Consider the following 25,691-nt stretch of genomic DNA (forward strand, 5'->3'; position numbering starts at 1 on the left):
AAGGGCTCCTTTTAGGAAGGTGTGCTAGCGTTTTTAGCGCAAGCACAAGATTAGCACACGCTAGCCGAAAAACTACCGCCTGCTTAATGCCATGCGGCTAGCGTGCATGGCATTTTAGCGCATGCTAAGCACACGCTAAAACCGCTAGAGCACCTTTGTAAAAGGAGCCCTTTATAAAAGGAGCTCTTCCAATTAATGTGAGCTAGAAAGATTTACAGGGAATATTGCTTTAATTGCTTTTCCTGTGTTTTGCATCTTTACTGTTCTGTAAGAATTGTATGATGAAAAGTTGAATAATTTTTAAAAAAATTCACATCTACTGTACATGGAAGATTGGTTGGGCAGACTGGATGGACCATTCGGGTCTTTATCTGCCATCATCTACTATGTTACTATGTTATTTGAAACTCTATGGAAAATCATAAATGGAAATCTAATCACTGCTAGATATCATCTAACTTTTCAGTGATGATATTGCCATAGAATTTGGATTAGAGAAATGTGTAACTATGAAAAAGGGGGAAATGATCGACACTGAAGACATTGAAATTGCCCCATAAGAAGATCATCAAGGGATGGGACAGTGAAGGAGCCTACAAATATCTGGGCATGCTACAGGCGGATAACATGAAACATACCATGATAAAGAGCAAAATCACCAAAGAATATACATCAGAAGGGTTTAAAAAAAATTCTGAAGACTAAACTCAGTGGTAAAAATACCATCAAAGCCATCAACATCTGTGACACATCTGTAATTAGATTCAGGGGAAGACTCTCAAAACTAACATGGTCACTAAACCGGTTCCAGAATACATAGGGCTCCTTTTATTAAGGTGCGCTAGCGTTTTTAGCGCATGCAGGATTTTAGCAAGCGTTAAACCCATGATACGCTTCTAGAACTAACACCAGCTCAATGCTGGCGTTAAGGTCTAGCGCGCGCTATTCCGCACGTTAAAGCCCTAACGCACTTTTGTAAAAGGAGCCCATAGACTCTTATCAAAAGCAGCAAGCCATTATCTTAGAATGGAGAGGAAAATAGTCTCAGAAAACAACTCAAGATTCAAAGATCTGAGAATTATTGGTTCAAAGTTTCTCATCCTTGATCCTGAAAAACCTCCCATATGAATTTATTTCACTATTTACACATTCATCAAACTTAGGACTTAATATATGCCAAGCATCAAATGAGGTGCAAGTTTCCAGTTGATACAAACCCCATGATTTATCAATAGATATCTTACTCCATACACTCCATTGTGATCTCTTCATTCCAGTAATCAAAGCTTATTAGAACACCCTTCTACCTATCACATAGTTAAAGATTCCACTAGGAAATCAATTTTTGTGTCACAGCCCCAGCATTATGGAACAATATGCCATTTCATCTCCGTGAAGACTCTTCCCTCTCTAAATTCAAATCAAACCTAAAAACATTTCTTTTCAAAGATTCTTTCGATTGTTAACAACACCATAAGTATTGCCTACCAGGCAGATTTCTAAACCCCTCCTCCTTTTGAATCTCCCATAAATGTTTTCTTTCCTCATTATGTTTATATGTCTTGTTTTTGCATCACCCTGAGCAATTTTATATTTTAGCCTTTTTACTTGTGTTCACCGCTTAGAAAACATGTACGCGATATATCAAATTTTAATAAACTTGAAATTTGATTTTTACAGAAGGCACTAGAGACAGTGCTAACTCAGCTCCCCACTGAACAAGCACTTACTCTGTAACCACTAGAGCTTTAGCAGGTGGGCTTGCACATAGTGGGTCAATATGAATGCACACCTTTATTAAGTTCACTGGTTTCCTTCTCAGCATGTGATCTTTGGGATTTTCAGTCTGAGAGCAAGAAGCACCATATGCAAATGTGGCTCTAGGGGCTGTGGAACAACTGATTGCTGAGCTTTCAAGGTTTGTGCGTTCAGGCGGTGGAGCAGTTCATAGGGCTTTTCTGGATGTATTTGGACACTATTGTATTTCACACTGCGAGTTCTAGATATGAATGGTCTCTGGGGCTCTGGGAAGGGGAAGTAGGAATAAGATCCTTGCCAGGAAGGGTGGGGATAAAAATGCTGAAATGTACAATGAATCTTGCTTAGGAAGTATGAGGGGAGGGGCACTGACCAAGGTAGAGTGAGAGGGAACCCAATGAAGAAAGAAATTAGTAGGGGGCAAGGACGGTCAAGTCAGGAATAAGTAAAGAGCAAAAAAGTATAAAATGGGGGGTTGGAGTAGGCATGGGGAGCAGATGATATTAAGCATCCTACCCCAAAACAAAAGTCAAACTACACCGAATTGAGGAAAAAACAGAATAAGAAGATGAGAGAAGGAAGAGGACATTAAGGCAGGGAGGGAGTGAGACAGAAGTAGAGATGGTCTAAGAAAAGAAAGTGTAAGGTTTATTAAGGAAAAGAAAGTGTAAGGTTTATTAAGGAAAAGAAAGTGTAAGGTTTATTAAGGAAAAGGGACTACTGAGGACTGGCTGGGAGGGGGAGAATAAGGGTTGTATAGATGGACCAGGGTAGAATGGATGGCATAGCATGAGTGTGGTATAGATGGTCTGGGAGTAGGATGATTCCACATCTGAGTGCCAGCATTTACACTTACAACAATCATATGGACAAGCTGGTGCCCAATTTGTGGCAGTTAGACAAACAATTGATAGCATTCTATAATATTGCACCTATCTTCTGGGAATGCTCGATCTACCAATGACTCTTATGGCCACACCCCTTTGGAGTTGTGCAATGTGAAATTTAGGTGTGCATTTTATAGAATAAGATTTGGGGTAGATTCATACTAATATCAGAATAATCCTAATTAATGCAAATCAATGCCAATAATTGTTATCACCTCATTAATTACTAAGGCCTTCTTTTACGAAACTGCAATAGCAGTTTCTAGCGCGGGGAGCCACACTGAATGGCCCGTGCTACTCCCAACGCTCAATGAGTTCCTATGAGCATCGGGAGAAGCGCAGGCCATTCAACACTGCTTCCCACGCTAGAAACTGCTATCGCAGTTTCGTAAAAGAGGGGGTTAGTTTTGGTGCAGATCTGGCAACCGCACTTAAACTTGGTGCTAATCGGCACTATATCATTTATGATTTTGGCTTATGATTCGTTTATTTAATATATCTCCTTTCCTTAAAGATAGCAAAGCAAAGGAATTCTATGAGCGTTAGAGCTGTTACCACCACAGCTGGCATTACAAACTGCACTAGGGTTTTGTAAAACAAAAGGAGGCGGTGGGGGGAGGTAAAAGAAAAACACCATTTGGAATAGAAAAGGGAGAGAGAGGAGAGAAGTAGGAGAAAGCCATAAAAAAATAGCAGAAACGACAGGAGAGTAAACTCTCAGCGAATGGTCAGCGTCAAGGTGTAAGTCAAAGACTTTCTCAAATAAAATGTGTTTTCAGAGACATTCTGAATTTTGGGGGGACAATTCCACTGAAATGGCATGAGCCAGAAGAATGCATGATTCCTCATTGACTCAGGATGGGCTGACTTAACGGGAGGTATTTGAAAGTGGTGTCTTTGAGAGAATGAAGAACTCTTAGTGGAGTGTTAAGGGATGACTACTACTCCTACTTATCACTTATATTTTGACATTTATAGGTGGTCCCTTCTCAGAAAAGCTCACAATCTAACTTGGACAGACAGACATGATATAGAGGGTAGGGGATGCAGAACCCAAGGTGAGAGGAGTTAGGATTCGAAAGCACTCTTGAAGCGGTGGACTTTTAATTGGGCCTAGAGATTCGGACAGCTTGTTCCAGGTCGACGTACCAGTGTGAAATGCTTTATAAATTAGGCTTAGTAGTTTATGCTGAATCTGAAACGTAACTTGAAGCCAGGATTGGTGGGAATCTGGGGGGAATATATCTAATTAAAATGACTATGTTTTGGATACTTTTGAAAACTGTATTTGGATAAATACATAAAGGGCCAGTGCATAATGAGGGTAGGAGGTGGCTCCGCCCCGCCACACTCAAGCCCTTCCTTCCCACCCCTGTACCTCTTTAAATCTTCACCAGCGTGAGCAATTGCTCTGGCCTGCTGCTTGCGCCAGCGTTGGCTTTCCCTCTGACATCACTTCCTGGCCCCGCAACCCAGAAATGATTTCAGAAGGAGCCAGGCTAGCGCGAGCAGCAGGCCAGAGTAGTTGCTTGCAATGGCAAAGATTTAAAGAGGTACGTCGGGGGGGGGGGGTGCAGGGAAGGGAGGGTGCAAGTATGGCATGGGAGGAGGAGAGGTGCTGGTGTCCCCACCATGGTGCCCCCCCCTTTTTTTTTACTACACCACTTTAGAGAGCAATTTTCTCTGCACAGTTTGCTGGGGCAAAGTATACAGGGAAAAGCAGGTGAAAGAATTTATAATGAAATTCTAATGTACACTTCTGCTGTCCCTCCTTGGCTTTCCCCATAACTCTGCTCAAGAAGGTTTTGTTGGGAGAACACATACTGTTACCCTTAGAGTTCTGGGTAGTTTTCAAAGGAAGGAAGGGGATTCTGTGCCAGATTAACCTCATAACTGAAGAGGACTCTTTAAAAATGGCACTCCCTTGTTTCCAAGGATTAGTCTACAGAGTCTTAATGTCATTGCAGACCAGAACATCTGAAGAAATTTGTGCATTAACGTAAGAAAAATAATAATAATAAAAACAAACTAAACTTAGCCACTGGAGAAATTATTTCAAAATCTGTCTCATACACTATTTCTAAAGCAGGAAATGGGGGAAATAAAAAGTAAACAATCTTTAATTAAATTATTTATGAAATATATGCATTGCATAGCTCAGCAGAATTTTTGCTTTATTCCTTAGTAACAGCTGTTGAGACAGGTGTGTCATATCCAGAGCATATCCAGGGTGCCGTAGATAAGCTGAGCAGGGAGACTTTTAATGATCAACCCATCTACCACATTAAAAAAGAACGAAAGAGAGACTGAGATTTTTTTTTTTTGTAAGTGAGTTAAACCCACCATAAACAAAATGAAAAATACTATTATTCATTTGAACTCGTTTATTATTTGAAACAAAAGGAAAATGTGCAGGACTACAAAATTAAAAATCACTTTTTAACTAACCCCTCCCCCTCTTTTACAAAACCACTCAAGAGGTTTTTAGCACCGACCAGCACGCTGAATGCTCTGAGCTGCTCCGATGCTCATAGGAACTCTATGACCGTCAGAGTAGCGCAGAGCATTAAACACGCCAGCCGGTGCTAAAAACCTCTTGTGCGGTTTTGTAAAAGCGGTGGGGGGAAGATAAATTTTATTAAGGTTTTCCCTAACCCTTCTTCTCCCAACCTTCCTGCAAACCATACTAACAAGTCCCAAGTCCTTTAGGGAGCTATAATGCATTACCATTGGTGGAAACCTCGCCATCTGTGATCAAAAAGGCTTAGTTTGTAGGTATTCATTGCTGTTATCCTTTATATTGAATACCATTGGTTCAATTTTACCACCACAGTTCTCCAGTTCGGGACAGTTCAGTGGGCAGCAATGACCACTCTGGTTGGCACCATCCCCAACTGAAGAAGTAACATCTTCCCCATCATCCAACCCCTTATCAGGAAAATTCAACAATGCATCTTCCAAGGATGGACTTATTACCTGATGAAACATCCAGGAGAACATTGACACAAATTAAGTAACTCACGCTCCCACTACGTGCTCCCCACACTCACATAATCAGCTACCCAATCCCCAGCCATAAAGTTAGTAGCACCAATGCATCAAAACCTTATATCTCATCTAATCTTCAGTTTATATACCGGATCAATTCCCGAAGGAACTCGATTAGTTAAGATTAGATAGATATTAAAAAGGTTAAAAAGAGAATATACTTAGTTACTGTTTGTTGGCTGATAATCTTGGATAACTATTGTGCAAACAGCCAAGTTTTTAATTTTTTTCAAAATTGATGTAGCTGACCTAACAGTCTTAAAGAATCTGGGAGTCTATTCCAAATTTTTACCACTTTAAATGCCATAGATTACTGAGTTTCCCGGCACATTTAAGTCCTTTAGAGGATGGAAATGATAATTTATAGATTGTTGTAATCCTTGAGTGGCCTACAATCATTCATAAACATTAGTGAGCACAACATGAATATTATAAATCCTCCCAAAGTGGGCCCGCGTTTCACGGCTCAAATACGGCTTCTTCAGGGCACCGGGGGATACCAGTGTAACATTGTTGCGTCTTCCTTACATAGAAACATAGAAGTTGACGGCAGATAAGGGCCATAGCCCATCAGCTCTGCCCACTCTACTGACCCACCCCCAAGTCTACTATCCTAGGGATCCCACTCCTGGTGACAGGTTCCCTTGGCTTAACCCTCTAAGGGATCCCATTTGCTCTTAAATTCTTGCACGCTGTTTGCCTCGATCACCTGCACCGGGAGATCGTTCCAAGGATCAATCACTCTCTCGGTGAAGAAACACTTCCCAGTGTCGCCATGAAATTTCCCGCCCCCGAGTCCAAGCGGATGCCCTCCTGTGGCTGAGAGTCCCTTGAGAAAGAGAATCTCTTCTTCCATCTCGACACGGCCGGCAATATACCTAAACGTCTCGATCATGTCTCCTCTCTCCCTACGTTCCTCGAGTGAGTACAGCTGCAAATTTTTCAGCCTTTCCTCGTACGATAGATCCTTGAGCCCCGAGACCATCCCGGTGGCCATCTGTTGCACTTACTCTACTCTCAGCACATCCTTTCGGTAGTGTGGCCTCCAGAATTGCACACAGTATTCCAAATGAGGCCTCACCCTGGTTATGACTTCAGGCTTCCGGCTGATGAAACTCCTGCGGATGCAACCCAACAACTGTCTTGCCTTAGATGTGTCCTCATAAGGAAGAAGCAATAAGGTTACATTGGTATAGTACTTGCAGGCCTGAAAGGGCCCAAGGCCTATAAGTCCAAGAACAGCATTATACAATTTCAAGACGTGTTTGGCTCTTTGGACCATTGTTCCGGCTGACTTATGGTTTTAGCCAGTTCCACCTTCTTGCCATTATTACCTGGTTGGTGTCTGTTGGTTGCTGTGCAGGTTGAGCAGATGTCCTCTCTGACCGTGTTTGAACCTTTGTATACTGTTAACAACAGACTTTTGGACATGTGCTATCCTGTGTATGTTCGAGGGATAAACATTGTACACTACAAAAGAAACCATTCAGTTTGGTAAGCTTGTAGTTTATCTGCAGAATGAACATGTGCACTGCCCAGAAGCCCCTTTCATGGAAATGGTACCCAGTTTGAGAGAGACTAGAGGATGCAGTTTCTACCCACAGTGATATATCTTTTCTTTATTAATAGATATTAAATGTAGTAGTAATAGAACTTGGTGTGTGTTGTTCTATTTTCTTTATAGAAATCAGTGGGTTGTCAAAAGTTTTGCAGTGGCCTGTTGTAGGGTATGGCTAAGCAGAACAACTGGTATCCCCAGTGCCCTGAAGAAGCATTTGAGCCATGAAACGCGGGCCCACTTTGGGGGATTATAATATTCATGTTGTGCTCACTAATATTTATAAATGATTGTAGTTAGTCAAGATAAGTGTCTGGAGGTTTTTCATGCCTATAATGTTGAAGAATAGAACTGCAGAGCAATACAGCTCACTAATAATTTGAGGCTTTTTCCTCCTAATATGACATTAGCACTAGAAGTGTTTATTTATAGTGGATAGTGGAATTGTTTTGTATTGATTGCTGTTTCATATCCTTCACCCCTGTTAATATAACAGTGCATCTCTGTTATACATTATTCACTTTTTTTTACATTGGCACCAGTTTCACACACCTCATATGTTCACCTAAGTAGTACTTTTTACGTCACATATCACTCACTTCTTTCATATCAGTTTACACATGCTTTCTATGTAGCATCTCTGTGCCATATACTATATCTACTAGGCTCGATCTCTGCACCAAAATTTATATTTTCAGTGTTGTATATTTTAGATATTGCAGGGGGGTTTCTCAGTTCTGCTTTTTTGCTGCATTGACAATATTTGGTTATACACATCAGACCCAGTATTGGCCAGGTATGCACTAGTAGTGCTGCCCAATTTAGGAAAAAAAAATTTGATTAGATTTGATTGACCCTGTTGAATCGATTTTTCAATTCGATTTGATTCACTTTCAATGACACAGCTTTTTAAGTTTAAACATTTTATTTAACCAAGGCAATATCATGTCAAAAATAGGAACATCCAAACTATAACATAGCTGTAAAATTAGTTAGAAACATGTTAGGAAATTCTACTTTACAGAGAGGGTGGTGGATGCCTGGAATGCGCTCCCGAGAGAGGTGGTGGAGAGTAAAACTGTGAATGAGTTCAAAGAAGCGTGGGATGAACACAGAAGATTTAGAATCAGAAAATAATATTAAAGATTGAACTAGGCCAGTTACTGGGCAGACTTGCACGGTCTGTGTCTGTGTATGGCCGTTTGGTGGGGGATGGGCAGGGGAGGGCTTCAATGGCTGGGAGGGTGTAGATGGGCTGGAGTAAGTCTTAACAGAGATTTTGGCAGTTGGAACCCAAGCACAGTACCGGGTAAAGCTTTGGATTCTCGCCCAGAAATAGCTAAGAAGAAAAATAAAAATAAAAATAATAATTTAAATTGAATCAGATTGGGCAGACTGGATGGACCATTCGGGTCTTTATCTGCCGTCATCTACTATGTTACTATGTTACTATGTTACTATGGATTCACAGCTTCCCCAAAGCAAATCATCCCCAAAGCTTCCCCAGCCCACCTGCCCAATTCTTAGCTTCCCTCTCCCCTCCCCCTCCAATTCCCATATGGCCTCGGGAAAAGAAGAGATCAGAACTGCAGCGAGATCCTTTACTTACACTCAGTTAGATGAGGGGAGGAGAGGAGAAATGCTTTCGGAGTACCAGGAACAAGCCAGCCAACAAATACCAAAAATCAACGTGCTTGCCGCCATCGCCGATCCGCACAGGCGCACAAAGAGGTCCACTCAGTCATTTATTTTGATGTAATTTCCGGTTTCACAAAACCAGAAGTTACATTAGATGAAGGACTCCGGCGGCAGAGGAAAAACTCAAACAGGGCTCTAAGAAGGCCGACAAATCAGTTTTTTCTACAAACAAATTGATTTACCCGAAGTGAATTGGTGAATCAATTTGAATCGTACAGCACTAGTATGTACCTCGTTTTAGCATTTTAGGTATTTGTTCATTGATTTATTTGGTGTAGACCTAGGATTTTAGAGAGTGTAATCTAATTGATTTTCTTATTTAATTATTTATTTGATTCAATTCAATTGATGTATTCTATTCCTTTGTTATGGCCTTAGCTTCCTTTACATATAATTTAACCTATGTATTGAGGTTGATGATTATCCCAGTGGTATTCCTTTTGCTCTTGCATAGTCTGTTATGATATTTATACTTATTTTCTGATCTTTTGTTTCTGATCTTGTGACTCCTGAGACAGGTGTTTATTGCTGAAATACAGATCTGTGTCGAGTCTGGCAACATTTTCATATGTATTACATTTTTTTTCTGTATATAATTGAATTAGGCAATCTATTTTTGTATTTTATTGGTTTTTGAAAAAATGTTTATTGTTATTTGGTCAGTTCATAAATACAATTTTTTGTATGTTTATTCACCTTTGTAATTTGGTGGCATTTAAAATTGGTCTTCTCCTACTTCCTTAAGATTTGTAAACATTCAAAGGGATTTTTCTCCTTTGATTTTTTTTTTTTGCAGTCATTAAAAAATTACTGTAAAAGCACTTAAAGACATCTGTTTTGTAGGCAGTAAGGGGCTGATTCTCGAACCATGATTTTAGGCGGCAAGTGGGCATCCTACTGCTGTCCAGCAGCCAATTATGACGCATCTTTTTAGAAAAAAATGCTACTGAGGAAGGACACCTGTGAGGAAGGTATCTGTGGTCCATCTATGGAGATGCACAGGTATGCTTAAGCACGCCCAAGTTAAGATGTGGGTGTGGTTTCAGCCAGAAGTAGCCTTGGCAGGCTTAAGCATGGATATGCTTCTCCATAGGTGGAAAACAGACACCTTAAAGGTATTAGCGGTTTTAGCGCACGCCATTCCGCACGTTAAGGAGCCCAAAAATGTTTTGCTTGTCTTGCAAAACACTTGCAAACCAAGTTACATGCAATCCGAGCTTTTACTGTATATTTTAGTGCGTGGCTACCACGTGCCAGTTGGGAACTTACCTCTTCCCACAGTAAGCTCTTAAGATGTTTCAAGTTTCAAGTTTATTAAGATTTTATATACCGCCTATCAAGGTTATCTAAGCGGTTTCACAGTCAGGTACTCAAGCATTTTCCCTATCTGTCCCAGTGGGCTCACAATCTATCTAACGTACCTGTGTGATGAGCGCAAGCTAGCACTTACCACAGCTTAGTAAAAGGACCCCTAAACAAGTAAGAAAATCACATTTTATAAGCCACATCCTTGTATAAAATAATCAGATGTGCTAATGTTTACCCAGCAAACCATAATAATTCTGGACTGTAAGGACACTGCAAATGATAGCATGATAAAGAGCCACTGAGAAATTTAGGAGGACCTACTTTCAAATGTCTACACAGAATTAAGACCATACTCCTAAAATGATTTACAAGGCAGACACTGGGTCATACTTAACATTTAATGCGCTGTGAATTATGGTGAAGTCATTCCCAAGTTAGAACTGGAAATTACACAAGTATGCTCATCTGTTTTTATACCAAAAAAAAAAAACCCTAAATCTGCATACAGATTCATTTCTCAGATAAATAATTCATGTTAATCTCACATTCATAATCTCTCCAAGTATTGATGTGTTCTTGCAACGTACAAAACAGAGCTAATGAGCAACTGTAACTGCACACTGAATTTTAAATGGTCTGTTTTGATGAGGCCAGTTAAATCTGCCAAGTCAGTAATTTATTTAAAGAATCTACAAGATTAAAACGTGTCCCTTCTTAAAAGTCCTCTTTTGGTTTTTTTTGATTAACGCTGTGTGAAATCAGTATGTGCTGCTGGTGGTTTTATTTAGATAAGAAACCATCCATGGTTAAGGTCACTTTCTCCACAAGCCTTGAGTGTGCTATCATTCCTAGGACCCCGAAAGTTACATTAAAAGCCCTAACAAACCTTAAACAAGGAATAATCAGTGTTTGCTACTAGAATGAGTTTAAACTTTAGAGGTAGAATGGATCAACAATGGCCAGGTCAATATTCAATAGCAATGGTGATTGCATCCTGTTAAATACCGGCAGCGATGCCACTCTGCAAATAGGCAGATCTGAATTTACACAGCACTTGAGCCAATACCTCTAGTGGTGATATTCAGTTATTATCAGGGTAATCCTATTATCTAGGCATCCATATTTATACACCCCTTGCATACATAAATGTCCAGAATATCAAAATTTACACGTGTAACTGTACGTTTACCCACAAAAAGTATCTATCCAGTCTACCCGTTCAGTGACAAGAGAATGACATGGGGAAAAAATTTGTCCCCATCTCCACGAGCTCAGTCCCCGTCCCCACAAACTATCTGATCCCATCCATACAAGCCTCAAATAATTTTATACTAAACTTATCTTATTGAAGTATAAAAAGAAACAATATTCTGTACAATTGTCATTTTATAAATCAAAATTCTGGCTGCTGAACTAGAGAAAGATGTTCAGCTTTTTTTTTTATTTTTTTTATTTAGCATTTTAATTGATCATACAAGCATAATAAACATACTCGATCAAAGATTTGTAATTTCCAAGAATAAAATAATCTAACGTGGAAGCCCACAAAAGAAAAAAACATTATTATTTAGTCCACAAATAATATGGAGTCAAAGAATAGAAACAAAAAGAATGAAATAACAATCTATCATCTTAGGAGCATTCACAAAGGACGCAGGAAGCTGCCAGTTCGCGCTACTCTTTTGGAATGGCAACAGAATCAATTATGATTTCACTACCTTCTTTAGCCACAATAAATTCTAACAGGGCTTTGTTTATAAACACAACTAATACACTACTTTATCCTAAAGCAAAAAAAAAAAAAAAAAAGAAAAGAAATAGAAATTTTTTTTCTACCTTTGTTGTCTGGTTTCTGCTTTCCTCATTTTCTCCTCATTCAATTCCTTCCATCCACTGTCTGCCTTCTCTCTCCCTCCATCCCGCACCCCCCCTCCCCCCCACCTTCCATTGGTCTGGCACTCATCTTCTTCCTTCCGCTCTCCTCCACAGTCTGGCATCTTTCTCTTCCCCAGTTCCCTTCAGCATCTTCTCCCCTCTCTCTCTTCCCCAGTTCCCTTCATCGTCTTCTCCCCTCTCTCTCTCTCTTCCCCAATTCCCTTCAGCATCTTCTCCTCTCTCTCTTTTCCCCAGTTCCCCTCAGCGTCTTCACCTATCCATCTCCCCCCTCTCTCTCTCTGCACCCCACTCCTTCAACCCCCTTTGCATGGTCCAAGAGCCCCCTCCCACTGGCCGGGCATCTCCCTCCCTCCCTCCCTTTCCCTTACCTTCGTGGCAATTTCTACAAGGCTATTCTTTCTATAGCAGCCGAAGGCTTGAAGTCACATTGCATGTGGCTGCTGGAAAGGCCTCCTCTGACGCAACCAGAAACAGGAAGTTGCATCAGTGGAGACCTTTATTCCAAAGTATACATATTTAGATTTTTTTTTCTGTCCCTATATGTTATGATGAAGACAATTGACCATTTTAGTAGCTGCTCTCTGGACTGACTCCATCTTTTTAAAATCCATTCAAAACAGTGGATTGGATAATTGCACACAGACTCTAAAGAAAGACACAAACACCCACTTTTTCCTGTTGGCTACTTTTCTCTATGCACCCAAAAGTAATTTAACTCCATATGGACATTTATATTCCACACTAGTGTTTAAACCCGTTACATTAATGAGTTCAGGAATATATGTCTATCTGTCTTTCTTTCTTACTTTCTGTGTCTCTCTCTGCCCCTGTCTCTTTCTTCCTTTCTTTCTGTCTCTCTCCCTTCCGCTGTCTGTCTTTCTTTCTGTCTGTCTCTCCCTGGCCCCCTTTGTCTGTCTGTCTTTCTTTCTGTCTCTCTCCCTGCCCGCTGTCTTTCTGTGTGTCTGACTTTCATTCTCATGCGCTGCCTGCCTCTTTCTGTCTTTCTCCATGGCCCCCTTCTGTCTCTCCCCAAAGCAAACCAAGATTGCTCCCTGGCCCCCTTTCCCTCTCCCCCCCACTTCCCTGTGCAGCAGCAGCATTACCCCCCTTCCCTGTGCAGCAGCAGCATTCCCCCCCCCCACTTCCCTGTACAGAAGCAGCAGCAGCATTTCCCCTTCCCCAGTGCAGCAGCAGCATTTTCCCCCCTTCCCTGTGTACCCACCCCTTGCCTGCTCCCCCTGTCCTGCAGTAGCCCTTTTCCCTTCCTTTTACCTCTCCCCGTCCAGTAGCACCCCTTCCCTGCTCCCCTTGTCTTGTAGAGATCTTCTTACCTGGGGATAGCTGCAACAGTGTCTTTGAAGCCTATGTATCCTGTCGTAAAACTACCCTCAATGAGGTAATTTTTATAAAGTGTATTCTTCATATAAAGCTTTTATTTAATACCGTGTTTAATTTCAAAGAAAAGCGCTGTGCCACGCTGTTGCTGGCCTCGGCATCTTCTGTCCACTGCGGTCAGCCCTAGTGGAAACAGGAAGTTGTCAGAGGGCGGGCCACAGCGGAGAGAAGACGGCGAGGCCAGCAGTAGCATGGTGCAGCGCTTTTCTAAGAAGTTAAACGCTGCAGGTAGGTGAGCAGGCGAGAGGGAGGAGGGAGAGACGTAGATGCCGGCAGGGGCGCCTGTGCCCCCTCCCGAATCAGTGGCAGCAGCGGTTTATCTGGCGGTGAGTGAGGGCAGGAGGGGGGAGTCGCCGGCGTGTTCCCTGCCTCCGTGTTCGAAAATGGAATTCGGCACGGACCCAGAGACCACGGTCGCAGGGAACATGCCATCCTAAGTGCGCATGCGCGCTTAGGGTTTTATTACAGAGGATTACCAATTTGGTTCAAGATGGATTACAATATTAATAATCACAATTATCCCACAACATTTTCCTTTCACATCACAGTCCAACAATATATCAATTCTAACTGTAAATCATAATTAAATCTACACAATTATCTCAAGAAATGTAAATAAGACAGACAAGGCTTTAAAATGTTCCTAAATTCCCCATAAGTGATTTTCTCCCTCCCTACATGTGACAAATTCCACAATAAGGGTCCAATACCTATAATGGTCCTGTTTCTTGTATTCTGCAATTTCACGAGACCCTTGAGAATCCTTTTGACTTTTGCTGTTGTCTTATCTGTTTGGGCACCATGAGATCATCAGTTGCAATCACCCTCTGATCCTACTCTTGTTTTGTGAACAGAACCTTGTCCCCATATCATATATTTGCCTTTGGGTTTACAGCCTGAATTATGACACTGCGTTAAATCTTAGCTTTCAAAATCTAGATGATTTCTCAAACTACTAGGGCAGGGATGCCCAAAAGGTCGATTGCGATCGACCAGATCACAAGGGCAACGCGAGCCTATCGCTTGCCTTTGCGTTCTCCCTGCTTTCCTGACACCGCAAAAGCCATGCGTGTGCAGCCACTGCACAAGCCTTCCCCCCTCACCCCCGGACATCAATTCTGATGTCGGAGAAGAAGTTCTGGGCCAGTCAATCACTGCCTGGCTGGCCGGGAACTTCTTCTCCAACGTCAGAATTGATGTCGGGGGGAGGGGGGAAGGCTTGTGGGCCTGGCGCTTGCATGGGCCTGGCTTTTGAGGCATCGGGGGAGCAGGGAGACAGACAGAAGGGGGTAGGGACAGGGAGAGAGAAAGACAAAGAAGAGGGCAGAGCAAGAGAGAGAAAGAAAGACAGAAAGAAGGGGTAGGGAGAGAGAGAAAGAAAGACAGGCAGGCAAAAAGAAGGGAGCGGGGAGAGAGAAAGAGAAAGACAGGCAGGCAGAAAGAAGGGAGCAGGGAGAGAGAGAGAGAGAGAAAGACAGACAGACAGGCAGGCAGAAAGAAGGGAGCAGGGAGAGAGAGAGAGAAAGAAAGACAGACAGAAAGAAGGGGCAGGGAGGGAGGGAGAAAGAAAGACAGGCAGGCAGAAAGAAGGGGGCAGGGAGCGAGAAAAAAAGAAAGACAGACAAGACACAGGCATTCAGAAAGAAGGGGGCAGGGTGAAAGAGAGAGAGAAAGACAGACAGACAAAGTAGGGGGCAAGGAGATAGAGAGAGAGAAAGACAGAAAGTAGGGGGCAGGGTGAGAGAGAGAGAGAAAGACAGACAGACATAAAGTAGGGGGTAGGGTGAGAGAGAAAGACAGACATAAAGTAGGGGGCAGGGTGAGAGAGAGAGAAAGACAGACAGAAAGAAGGGGGCAGGGAGAGAGAGAGAAAGAAAGACAGGCAGGCAGAAAGAAGGGGGCAGGGAGAGAGAAAAAAAAGACAGACAAGACACAGGCATGCAGAAAGAGACAGACAGAAAGTAGGGGGCAGGGAGAGAGAGAAAGACAAACAGATATAAAGTAGGGGGCAGGGAGAGAGAAAGACAGACAGAAAGTAGGGGGCAGGGTGAGAGAGAGAGAAAGACAGACAGACATAAAGTAGGGGGCAGGGGGAGAGAGAGAAAGAAAGAAGGGGGCAGGGAGAGAGAAAGAAAGAAGGGAGCATGGAGAGAGAGAAAGAAAGAAAGGGAGAGAGGAAGAAAAAGTTGGAATGGAGGGACAGAGAGAGATGTTGGTTGGGGAATGGAATGAGGTCTGGAGGAGAGGAAGCATGTAGGAGGCAGAAAGAAGGGAAGAAAGATTGGATGCACAGTTAAAAGGAAGTGCAACCAAACACTCATAAAATCACCAGACAACAAATGTAGGAACAATGATTTTATTTTCAATTTAGTGATCAAAATGTGTTCGTTTTGAGAATTTAGATCTGCCATCTACATTTTGCACTATGGCCCCCTTTTACTAAACCGCAATAGCGCAGAAGCCTATGAGCATCAGGAGCAGTGCAGAGAATTCAGCGCAGCTGTGTTAAAAACCACTATTGCGGTTTAGTAAAAGGGGATGGGGTATATATTTGCCTATTTTTATATAGTTGCTACTGAGGTGACGGATATTTTAAAGTCATCTGCCTCGACTTCTTTGAAAAAAAACTGAATCTAAATTATAATTAACGTTTTCTCTGCGTACAGTGTGCTTTGTGTTTTTTAAAATTTTATTGTTGGTAGCTCATTTTGACTTGGTCATTTTAAAAGTAGCTCGCAAGCCAAAAAAGTGTGGGCACCCCTGTTCTAGGGCATCCATCCTGTTGCATATTTTGTATAATCTTCAAAAAGGCAAATCATTCCAGCTAGGCTGTTCACAATATCGCTTACAAAAATGTTGGGGGGAGGGAGGGAACCAGAAGTGATTCTTGCAGCATACCATTAGTAACACCTCTTTCCTTGCAGTGAATTCCATATATCACTACCATTTGTCATCTCTCACTCAACCAGTTTCTAATGTTTATAATAAGGTCTTACCTTTTCAATAGCTCTGATCCATCTTTCCTTTGCCACACTACTTGTAAAAATAGAATTTTCATCTCTATGGGAAAAAATGTCATAGATAAGATTGGTATAGCCTTATGACAAATAATAACAAGTGGGGGGGGGGGGGCAGTATTCAAAGGGGCTTACCTGTTTAGTGGCAGCCACTAGGAATATGTTATAGACACATCTACTTAATATGAATGAATGCAAAAATGAATTGAGCAACAAGAACAAACCTTAACTACCAATGATTGGGTGCTAACAACAAATACTCGAGTTAATTGGTGCCACTTAGCATTTGCATGCGTATCTGGCAGCGTAGTATTTTATAAGGCATGGCACCTAACTCTGCTAGCATGTAACTCAAAAAGAGTGTGGTCATGAATGTATCAAGGGCATTCTGAAAAGCTGCACACATAGTTACAGAATACTTCCTCAGCATGGCTAACTTGGGCACCTACATTTATATCAGGTTTCAGCAGGCCTAAGTCTTTTACCTATAGTTAGGAGCAGGACTCATCACTAAAGGCCAGACTCTATAAGGCCCTATTAGGTGTCCCGATTGAGGACACCTAGCCAAGTTGTACGTGAAACTCAAAATTGAATAATGACCTAAATTGGCGTAATTGGCCAAAATGTTTTGTTTTTTTAAATAATTAAGAGTTACATGTGGAACTCGGAGCAGCAGTTACTGACACCTAAGTCAAGGTGTCTAACAAGGCCTAATGATGCCTACCCGCAAAGTAGGTGTTGTGGTTAGGCATGGTAGGACTTAGCTGGTATCAGACATCTGTGTTCAGTGCCAGTAAATTAGGCCAGGAAAACCCTGTCTTAATATACCAGCACCTAACATACGAATGCCTTAAAATACTTAGGCAACGCAAGGCGTGATTTTATAAATGAAGCCTAGCAGTTGATTGGCAACCACGCCGACTGACGCCTAGGAGTTAGGCGCCATGAGGTGCTGTTTATTGAACCAGGTCCTAAGTGCTATTCTATAAAGGATGGATGCCTTTTATAGCATAGCGATTAGCACCAATTTTTTTCAGCACCATTCTTGAATGCCTTTTTAATATCTTAATGGGAGAAATTCTATAAATCCCCATACAATTTAACATGAAAACCACTGATGGTCTTACTAAATGCCCTCTGAATCAGTTTCTCTCTTTTTGAAGGTGTGGTTTCCAGAATTGTACACAGTGCTTGAAGGACTCAATTCTATACACGTTGCCTAAATTTGGGCACCTATAAAAATTATCTCTAACAGCTTTTCCATAAACTGCATTCAGAGCTGGACATCATTTATAGAACAGTGTTTGGTGCCAGGATCTGTGCCCAATTTCAGGCATAAGGATCTACTGTGTGCCACGGCACACTAGTGTGTCTCCTGAGATTCCAAGTGTGCCGCGGCACATTGAGGAGGAAGAGAAGCGCCGCCCAGCTGACTTGCCTCTCATTGCAAGGCACCTCCTGCAGGGCCAGAGGTTCATGTGCCAGCGCTGCATCTTCCTGCTGCCGTCACATTTCTCTCTGTGCACCCCCTCCTCCCTCTCTCCCTCCCTCTTACAGGCAGCATCATCCTGCTGCCATCACGTTCCTCTCTGTGCACAGCCTCCCACCTACAGGCAGCATCTTCCTGCTGCCGTCACATTTCTCTCTGTGCACCCCCTCCTCCCTCTTACAGGCAGCATCTTCCTGCTGCCATCATGTTCCTCTCTGTGCACAGCCTCCTACCTACAGGCAGCATCTTCCTGCTGCCGTCACATTTCTCTCTGCACCCCTCCCCTCCCCAAACCAGCAGCGGCAGCTCTGTGTGCTTTTTAACTTAGTCACACAGCTGTCACTAGGATTCATTTAAACGCGGTTTCATCCAGGAGCCTCGGGGCCTTTGCTAGCAGCAGCTGTGGCAAAGTTAAAAAGCACACAATGAGCTGCCACTAGAGACAGGAGAAGTACTGCTGAACAAGGGAGAAGGGGTACTGCTGGACATGGGGAGAGGAAGAAGTGCTGCTGGACACGGGGAAGGGAAAGGGAAGGGAGAAGAAGTGCTGCTGAACCTGGTAGAAGGGGAGGGAAAGGAAAGATGCTATACACTGGAGAGGAGGTTGAGATGGTGCATAGAGAGAGAGCATATTAGCTGTGAGTGGGGTTGAGGAGAGGGAAGGAAAGAAGGAAGGAAGGAAGGAAAATTGTTAAAGGATGAGGGAGAGTGATGAAAGAGGGAGAAATGGATATGGGTTGAAGAGTGGGAAGGAAGGAGGTCACTTGAGGGAAGAGGCAAGGAAAGAGAGAAAAAGTGTGCAGGAGGCAGAAAGGGTTGGACTCATGGAGAGGGTGAGATGGATGGGGAGGGGAGGAGAAATGTCAAACTCGGGGGGGGGGGAAGGAGGAGAGGGCAAAGAGTGAACAGTTGGACTCATGGAGGAAGAGAGATGTTGGCTAGGAGAGGGAAGGAAGACTGGAGGAGAAGAAGCATGCAGGAGGAAGAGAGAAAGAAATGTTGGACTGGTGGAAAGAAGGGAGAAATGTTAGACTGCGAGCAGGGCCAGAAAGGAGGAAGAGAAGGGAGATGGACTGCAGGGGGCAGAAAGGAGGAAGGGAGAGGAAAATGTTACACTGGGAGGGGGGAAGAAAGATGACTAAAGGAAGAGAGATATACCAGACTAGGGAATAGAAGGGGAGGGGAATCTGGTAGGGCAATAGAAATAATAATAGTAGTAGCAGCAGCAGCAGCAGCAGCAGCAGCAGTCGTAGTAGTAGTAGAAGAAGAGATGCCAGACTGGGAAGGGGAAGGAAGGAGAGATGTTGGATTACTGGAGGGAGGGGGGGAAAGGAGGGAAGGAGAGAGATGTTTGACTACTGGGGGGAAGAAGAGAGATGTCTGACCATGGAAACAGTGAGGGAAAGAGAGAGAGAGAGAGAGAGAGAGAGGAAGGGAAGGTAAGACAAGACATGGAAAAGTAGATTTTGAGAAGAAAGCAGAAAAATTGCATGTTAAGTTAATGCCAAAGATGGATGCAAGGCAGAAAGTAAAGAAGGAGAGAAAAACAGTCAGTGGATAAGGCGGCACTGGAAACATAAGTTAAAAGCACAGGAAAATAAAGTCACCAGACAACAAAGGTAGGGAAAATGATTTTATTTTCAATTGAAATGTATCAGTTTTGAGAATTTATACCTGCTGTGTATATGGTGTGCATATGAAAAATGAATGGAAAAAATTGCATTACAATTAATAAAGGGGACGGTATCTGGAGAAGAGCTTGGGTGGGTCTAGGGTTGAGCTTGGGAGGTCTGTGGTTGGGGTATTCAGTTGATATTTGTTAGACTTCCTTGTTGGCACACCCTACTGGTATTTCAGGGCCTGTCTGGAGAGCCTCTGCGCATGCGAGGATGTCGACATGATGATGTCATGTATGCACATGATGTCATCATGGTGACGTCCGTACACTTTCTGGTGCCTCGAGCTGTGGCCACTACCTTTAGAGAAAGTTTGAGACACACTGATCTACACCATTCAAAATCTGGTGGAAATTCTCATAATTACATTATATGTGGATCTCCCTTATTCTATAATACTGTGCGTAAATTCCAGGAATGCCCCTTATCCGGCCATGTCCCTTTCCAGATCTACACGTAAAATTTACTTGTATTATTAGCACCCATTTATAGGACCCTGAAGCCGTCGGCACAATGCGCGGCAGCGGCAAATAAGGCAAATAGAATGTTGGGCATGATAAAGAAAGGAATCTCGAGTAGATCGGAGAAAGTTATAATGCCGCTTTATAGGGCAATGGTCAGACCCCACTTGGAATACTGCGTCCAACATTGGTCTCCCTACTTAAAGAAGGATATAAAACTGCTGGAGAGGGTGCAGAGACGAGCAACTAAACTAGTGAAGGGTATGGAGAAACTGGAATATGAGGATCGACTTAAAACACTGGGATTGTTCTCCCTTGAGAAAAGGAGACTGCGTGGGGATATGATCGAAACCTTCAAAATACTGAAAGGAATCGACAAAATAGAGCAGAAAAAACTATTTACATTGTCCAATTTGACACGGACAAGAGGACATGAAAGGAAGCTAAGGGGGGGCAAGTTCAGGACTAATATCAGGAAGTTCTGCTTCACACAGAGAGTGGTTGACATCTGGAATACTCTCCCAGGGGAGATTATTGCGGAATCGACAGTCCTAGGCTTCAAAAGCAAACTAGATGCATATCTCCTTGAGAGAGGCATATAAAGATATGGTTGGCTATAAAATAAGCCAGGTGTATACCTAGCAGGGCCTCCGCGTGTGCGGATCGCCGGACTTGATGGACCGAAGGTCTGATCCGGAGATGGCGCTTCTTATGTTCTTATGACACTAATTGGCTCATTAATTATATTGCACATGAAATTTGGGATTGGGCTCATATTTTGTGCATGCAATTTTGAGTGTCATATATATAATTTAAAAAAAAAAAAAATCTAATGGTTATCTGCCAAATATTCATTAATTGATCTATCAATGATATATGATTCTCAGTATAAGGTTTCGAAGAAACACTTCAACGATCCTCAAGGATCAGCCTCATATTCTTCATAAAGTCAGATGTAAAGATATTTAAATGGTTAAATTCAATTCCTCATTCAATATAAAGATGAAGTAATTGAGTACCTATCTTAAAAAAGCAGATGCTATTTTGCACTTTAGGAGACATACTTTTACAGACATTAATTCCTGTTTCATTAAGACTGAATCATGGGAGTCTCCAACTTCCTCGGACTGTTCCATCTCTAGATGTCCGAGGAAGTCGGAGACTCCCATGATTCAGTCTTGATAAAACATGAATTCATGTTGGGCAAAGTATGTTTCCTATATCGCAATATAGTGTTCATTTGATAAGTACTCAATTACAGGCAGTCCCCGAGTTACAGATGCCTAATTTAAGTATGACTCATACTTAAGAATGTGGTTGCGGCTTCATTTGATTTCACTGAGCAGTATTTCCAGTGGCATAGACTCCTACACTTCTCCTGTAGCAGATTCATGAATGATGCATGGCCACATTAAAAACAGTGTGTGGTTGTTCATGCTGTACCTTAGAGGGAACACTGGGACAGTTGGCCCTTTTGTCAGCTGGGTGCAGAGGTAAGCAGCAAGAATCTTAAAATCTACAAGTTCTGAGTTACATACAAATCTGACATAAGAACAACTTTAATAATGTAACCTGTTCTTAACCTGTGGACTGCCTGTACTTCATGAAGAATTGAATTCAACCATTTAAATATCTTTATGTCTGACTTTATGAAGAATATGAGGCTGATTCTTGAGGATCGTTGAAGTGTTTCTTCGAAACCTTATGCTTCTGAAAGTCACTGAGAATCATATATCATTGATTGATTAAATAATGAATATTTGGCAGATAACTACTAGATGTTTTTTATATTATATATCTGCTGACAAAATTGATTTGTGCATTTTTGGCAATTTTTATATATATTAGGCCTTAAATGGGGTCGTACCAGAGATCTATGAAGAGACATTATCACCTCCTTTTTCCATTTTTATGATTTATATGGCAAATTTGTAAATTGATATTCTATCTTAATGTAAAGTTATAATTTTGACCTTTTCTGAATGTATTTTCATATTAATTGTATTTTTTTTCACCGATTGTACAGTCCTATTTGTTGTGAACCACCTAGAACTATGTGGTGTGGTGGTACCGAATATACTTGAATATAAGTCGAGACCCCCCTTTTCCCCCCAAAAGGAGGAAAAATGGTTGACTCAAATATAAGTCGGGCGGCTTAATATTCAAGTGTCCTGCCGTGTCAAACTCTGCACCCATCCCCTTCCCTCCATCGTCAGGCACTGCACCCAGCACCCTTCCTTCTCCCCTCCCCTGTCAGGCACTGTACCCAGCACCCTTCCTTCCTCCCCTCCCGTCAGGCTCTACACCCAGCATCCTTCCTTCCCCTGTCAGACTCTGCACTCTCCCTCCCAGACTCTGCCCTCTGTCCCCCTTCCCTGCCCTATCTTCATACCTCTGCCGATCACTGATGGAGGTGCAGCGGGCAGGAGCAAGCTTTCCAAACTCCTGCCCTGCTGTTGACCGGCTGTGCAATCCAATTTCGCCATCTGAGCTGCAAGAGCAGCAGTGCGATTTGGCGCTGCTTCTCGGCATTGAGCGGCTTCCTTACTGGCTCCCGTGAATTCTCACGAGTTTGGAAAGCTTGCTCCTGCCTGCTGCACCTCCATCAGCAATCGGCAGAGGACCCGCTGCACCTCCACCAGATTGGCAGAGGTATGAGAGTAGGGAGAAGGAGGGGGGTCAGTACCTGGCGGCGATGACCTTAAAAAATTCTAGGAGGGGGCATTGACCCGAATATAAACCAGGACCCCCATTTTTGGCCCAATTTTTTGGCCCAAAAATCTTGCTTTATATTCAAGTACATAAGGTATATAAGAATAAAGTTATTATTATTATTATCATTATTCCTCTCCCTATGCACTTAATAATCCTTTTGGTTTTGCCATGATCTTTTCTACCTCTTTGGCCACCTAAAAATCAAAAATTCTTGTCTGTTGTTGGCTGGCTCCACACTCCACAGCTGTCTTTTTGGTGTGAGTGAATTTTCAGCACTCCACTTTAAAATTGTTTCCCCCACAAACACTGGCATTGGTCAAACTATTTGCATGTTAGAATGTTTTCCAGAACATTCTGCATCTGCAACAATTTGAACAGCATTGCATTCAGTTCTTAAGGTTTGGCAATCATCTATAGGTTAAATTAAATGTCAACGCTTATTTTTCATCTACTGTAACTGCTTGTACTGTGGTGCATCAAAGGTAAAGGAATTTATGGGTTTGTATATAAAATGAATATTTCTATTTTATACTCTTGTTCCAGAACATAGTTTTCTTCAACAAACCAAACCAAACAGTAAGGATAATGAAAGGTGGCAAGGACAATTAAAGGAATTCTCGGAGAGTCCACCATGCTGGACACACTATCACCTGGGAAATCAAAGCTTCGGCACAGAGCAGATTCCCTTATAAGGACAGTGCATGATGGGTCTGGAATGCTCTGTGCATTGATTTTAGGGAAAGGGAGAGAGAGACTCACAACAGAATCATTCATTATAATGGTATCCAGCAGTGGCAGCATAGTCAAATTGGCAGATAAACAAGGCACCCTAAATCTCTTTTAAAGTATCATCTGGATTTTTTGTTTTCTAACTAAAAAAAAAAAAAAACAACATACAAAAAAACCCCACCTTTGATGCAATGAATAGAGATCAACTTTTATTGAGAAGTTATAAGGCTAGTGAACATTTTTAAATAAGCCTATGTAGCTAACAATAATTGTATATGCCCTCTACTGTATTTCTAAAGATAGCTATGACATTCCTGTCACCTATCCCTTTTTCCTGACTGCCTGCGAAAACAAAGCAAGCACAGAGGGAATAGCAAAGCAACAGCTTTATTGAGCCGCTACAGAAAATGAGACCTATCCTGTCAGTATTCAGCTTGTGGCAGCCAGTGACTTTTTTAAAACATCGACTGCTGCAGGCTGAATTAGCGCTGGATATTCAATGTCAGGCAGTCTCCGGGTACTGTCATTGTATATCTGGGACAAAAGCAACATGTGTTGGCTGCCAGAGATTATGCCGGTCCGAGCCAATATTCAGCCGGGACGGGCATAAGACACCCACAACAGGCAGGCGCAAATGGGTGTCAATCCTGCCCCTAAAGCCCATCTAGACCACCAGGAAGATTCAAAGTAGGTCTGGGAGCAGGGGCTATGGAGGGGAATGCTTGAGCCTGGACTTGATTTGGCTTTAAGGTGGGGGGAGGGAGAGGGAAAGGACTGTATTTTGCATTAACTAAAGGCACTTCAGATTAGCCTAGTTGCTATTTACAAATGAGGAATTCAAATAATGCAATCAAATGATCCCTAATGCATGGATTAATGTCTTGAAAGCCTTGAGATCCAAGAATGGAGGCAAGGAATGAATTTTCCTACAAATGAAAAAATATGTCTTTACTACATGTAAGATGTGTGAAGAGTTGTGTAATTAAAGGTAGTCATGCCAAAATCCTGGATAACAGTGGCCAGTGGTGCCAGGAAGATACTAAACAGAATTGGTGCCCAAGACTGAGCCTTGAGGTACACCACTAGAAAAGACAGGACTGAAACCAGTTTAGATTTATGCTTGTTAATCCAATGTCTCCTACTCTTACTAGAACTAATTAATGATCAACAGCAGTGGCGTGGTAAGGGGGGGAACTGCCCCAGGAGCCATCTTGGTGGGGGCACTGGCACCTCTCCCCCCTCCTATGCCATGTTCGCACCCCCCATTCCTCTTTAAATCTTTGCCAGCATGAGCAACTACTCTGGCCTGTTGCTTGCGCCGGCCTGGCTCCCACTGAAATCATTTCAGGTCACGGGGTCAGAAGTGACGTCTCAGAGGGAAAGCCAATGCCGGCATGAACAGCAGGCTGGAGAAGGTGCTCACGCTGGTGAAGATTTAAAGATATATGGGGTGGGAAGAGAGAGCACGAGTGTGGCATGGAGGGCACGGAAAGAACAGGGGAGTGGAAAGGATGGCGTGGGGGGCACTACCCCAGGTGCCTCATATCCTTGCTATGCCACTGATCAACAGCATCAAAAGCAGCACTAAGATCATGTTCAATCAGAAGAGCATATTTTTCTGCATCTATATGGATAAGAATATCATTGAGCAAAGAGACTGGTGCCATTTCAGTGCTATATTCCATCTAAATCCTGATTGCCTCACATGGAAATTGGCATCATAAAACTTTGATAGTTGTTGGTTCTAGAAAATTACCTAAAGAAGAAGAATCCAAGTTAGGCTTCTTCAGCCTTAGGCATATAATTGACTTCTTCCAGGTTAAACTAGTTTATGAGATCCCATAAGGCAGGGGTGTCAAAGTCCTTCCTTGAGGGCCGCAATCCTGTCAGGTTTTCAGGATTTCTCCAATGACTATGTATGAGCTCCCCAATGAAAGCAGTGCATGCAAATAGATCTCATGCATATTCATTGGGGAAATCTTGAAAACTCGACTGGATTGTGGCCCTGGAGGAGGGACTTTGACACCCCTGCCATAAGGGCTGAGTGAGATAGGGT

At 42.6% G+C, this 25,691-nt stretch overlaps 1 protein-coding gene across 9 annotated transcripts in view; it reads right to left on the reverse strand.

Annotated features, from left to right (window-relative positions):
* The window catches only part of UNC13C (unc-13 homolog C), a 769,821-nt gene that overhangs the window by 589,437 nt on the left and 154,693 nt on the right, over nt 1–25,691 (reverse strand). For all 9 annotated transcript variants that reach the window (XM_033920485.1, XM_033920487.1, XM_033920488.1 and 6 more), the window contains one exon: nt 16,545–16,608. In XM_033920485.1, coding sequence (XP_033776376.1) covers nt 16,545–16,608 — 64 coding nt within the window. The remainder of the gene's footprint in view (nt 1–16,544; nt 16,609–25,691) is intronic.

This window comes from Geotrypetes seraphini, chromosome 14 (assembly GCF_902459505.1).
Source record: "Geotrypetes seraphini chromosome 14, aGeoSer1.1, whole genome shotgun sequence".
In the NCBI taxonomy this organism is placed as follows: Eukaryota; Metazoa; Chordata; class Amphibia; order Gymnophiona; family Dermophiidae; genus Geotrypetes; species Geotrypetes seraphini.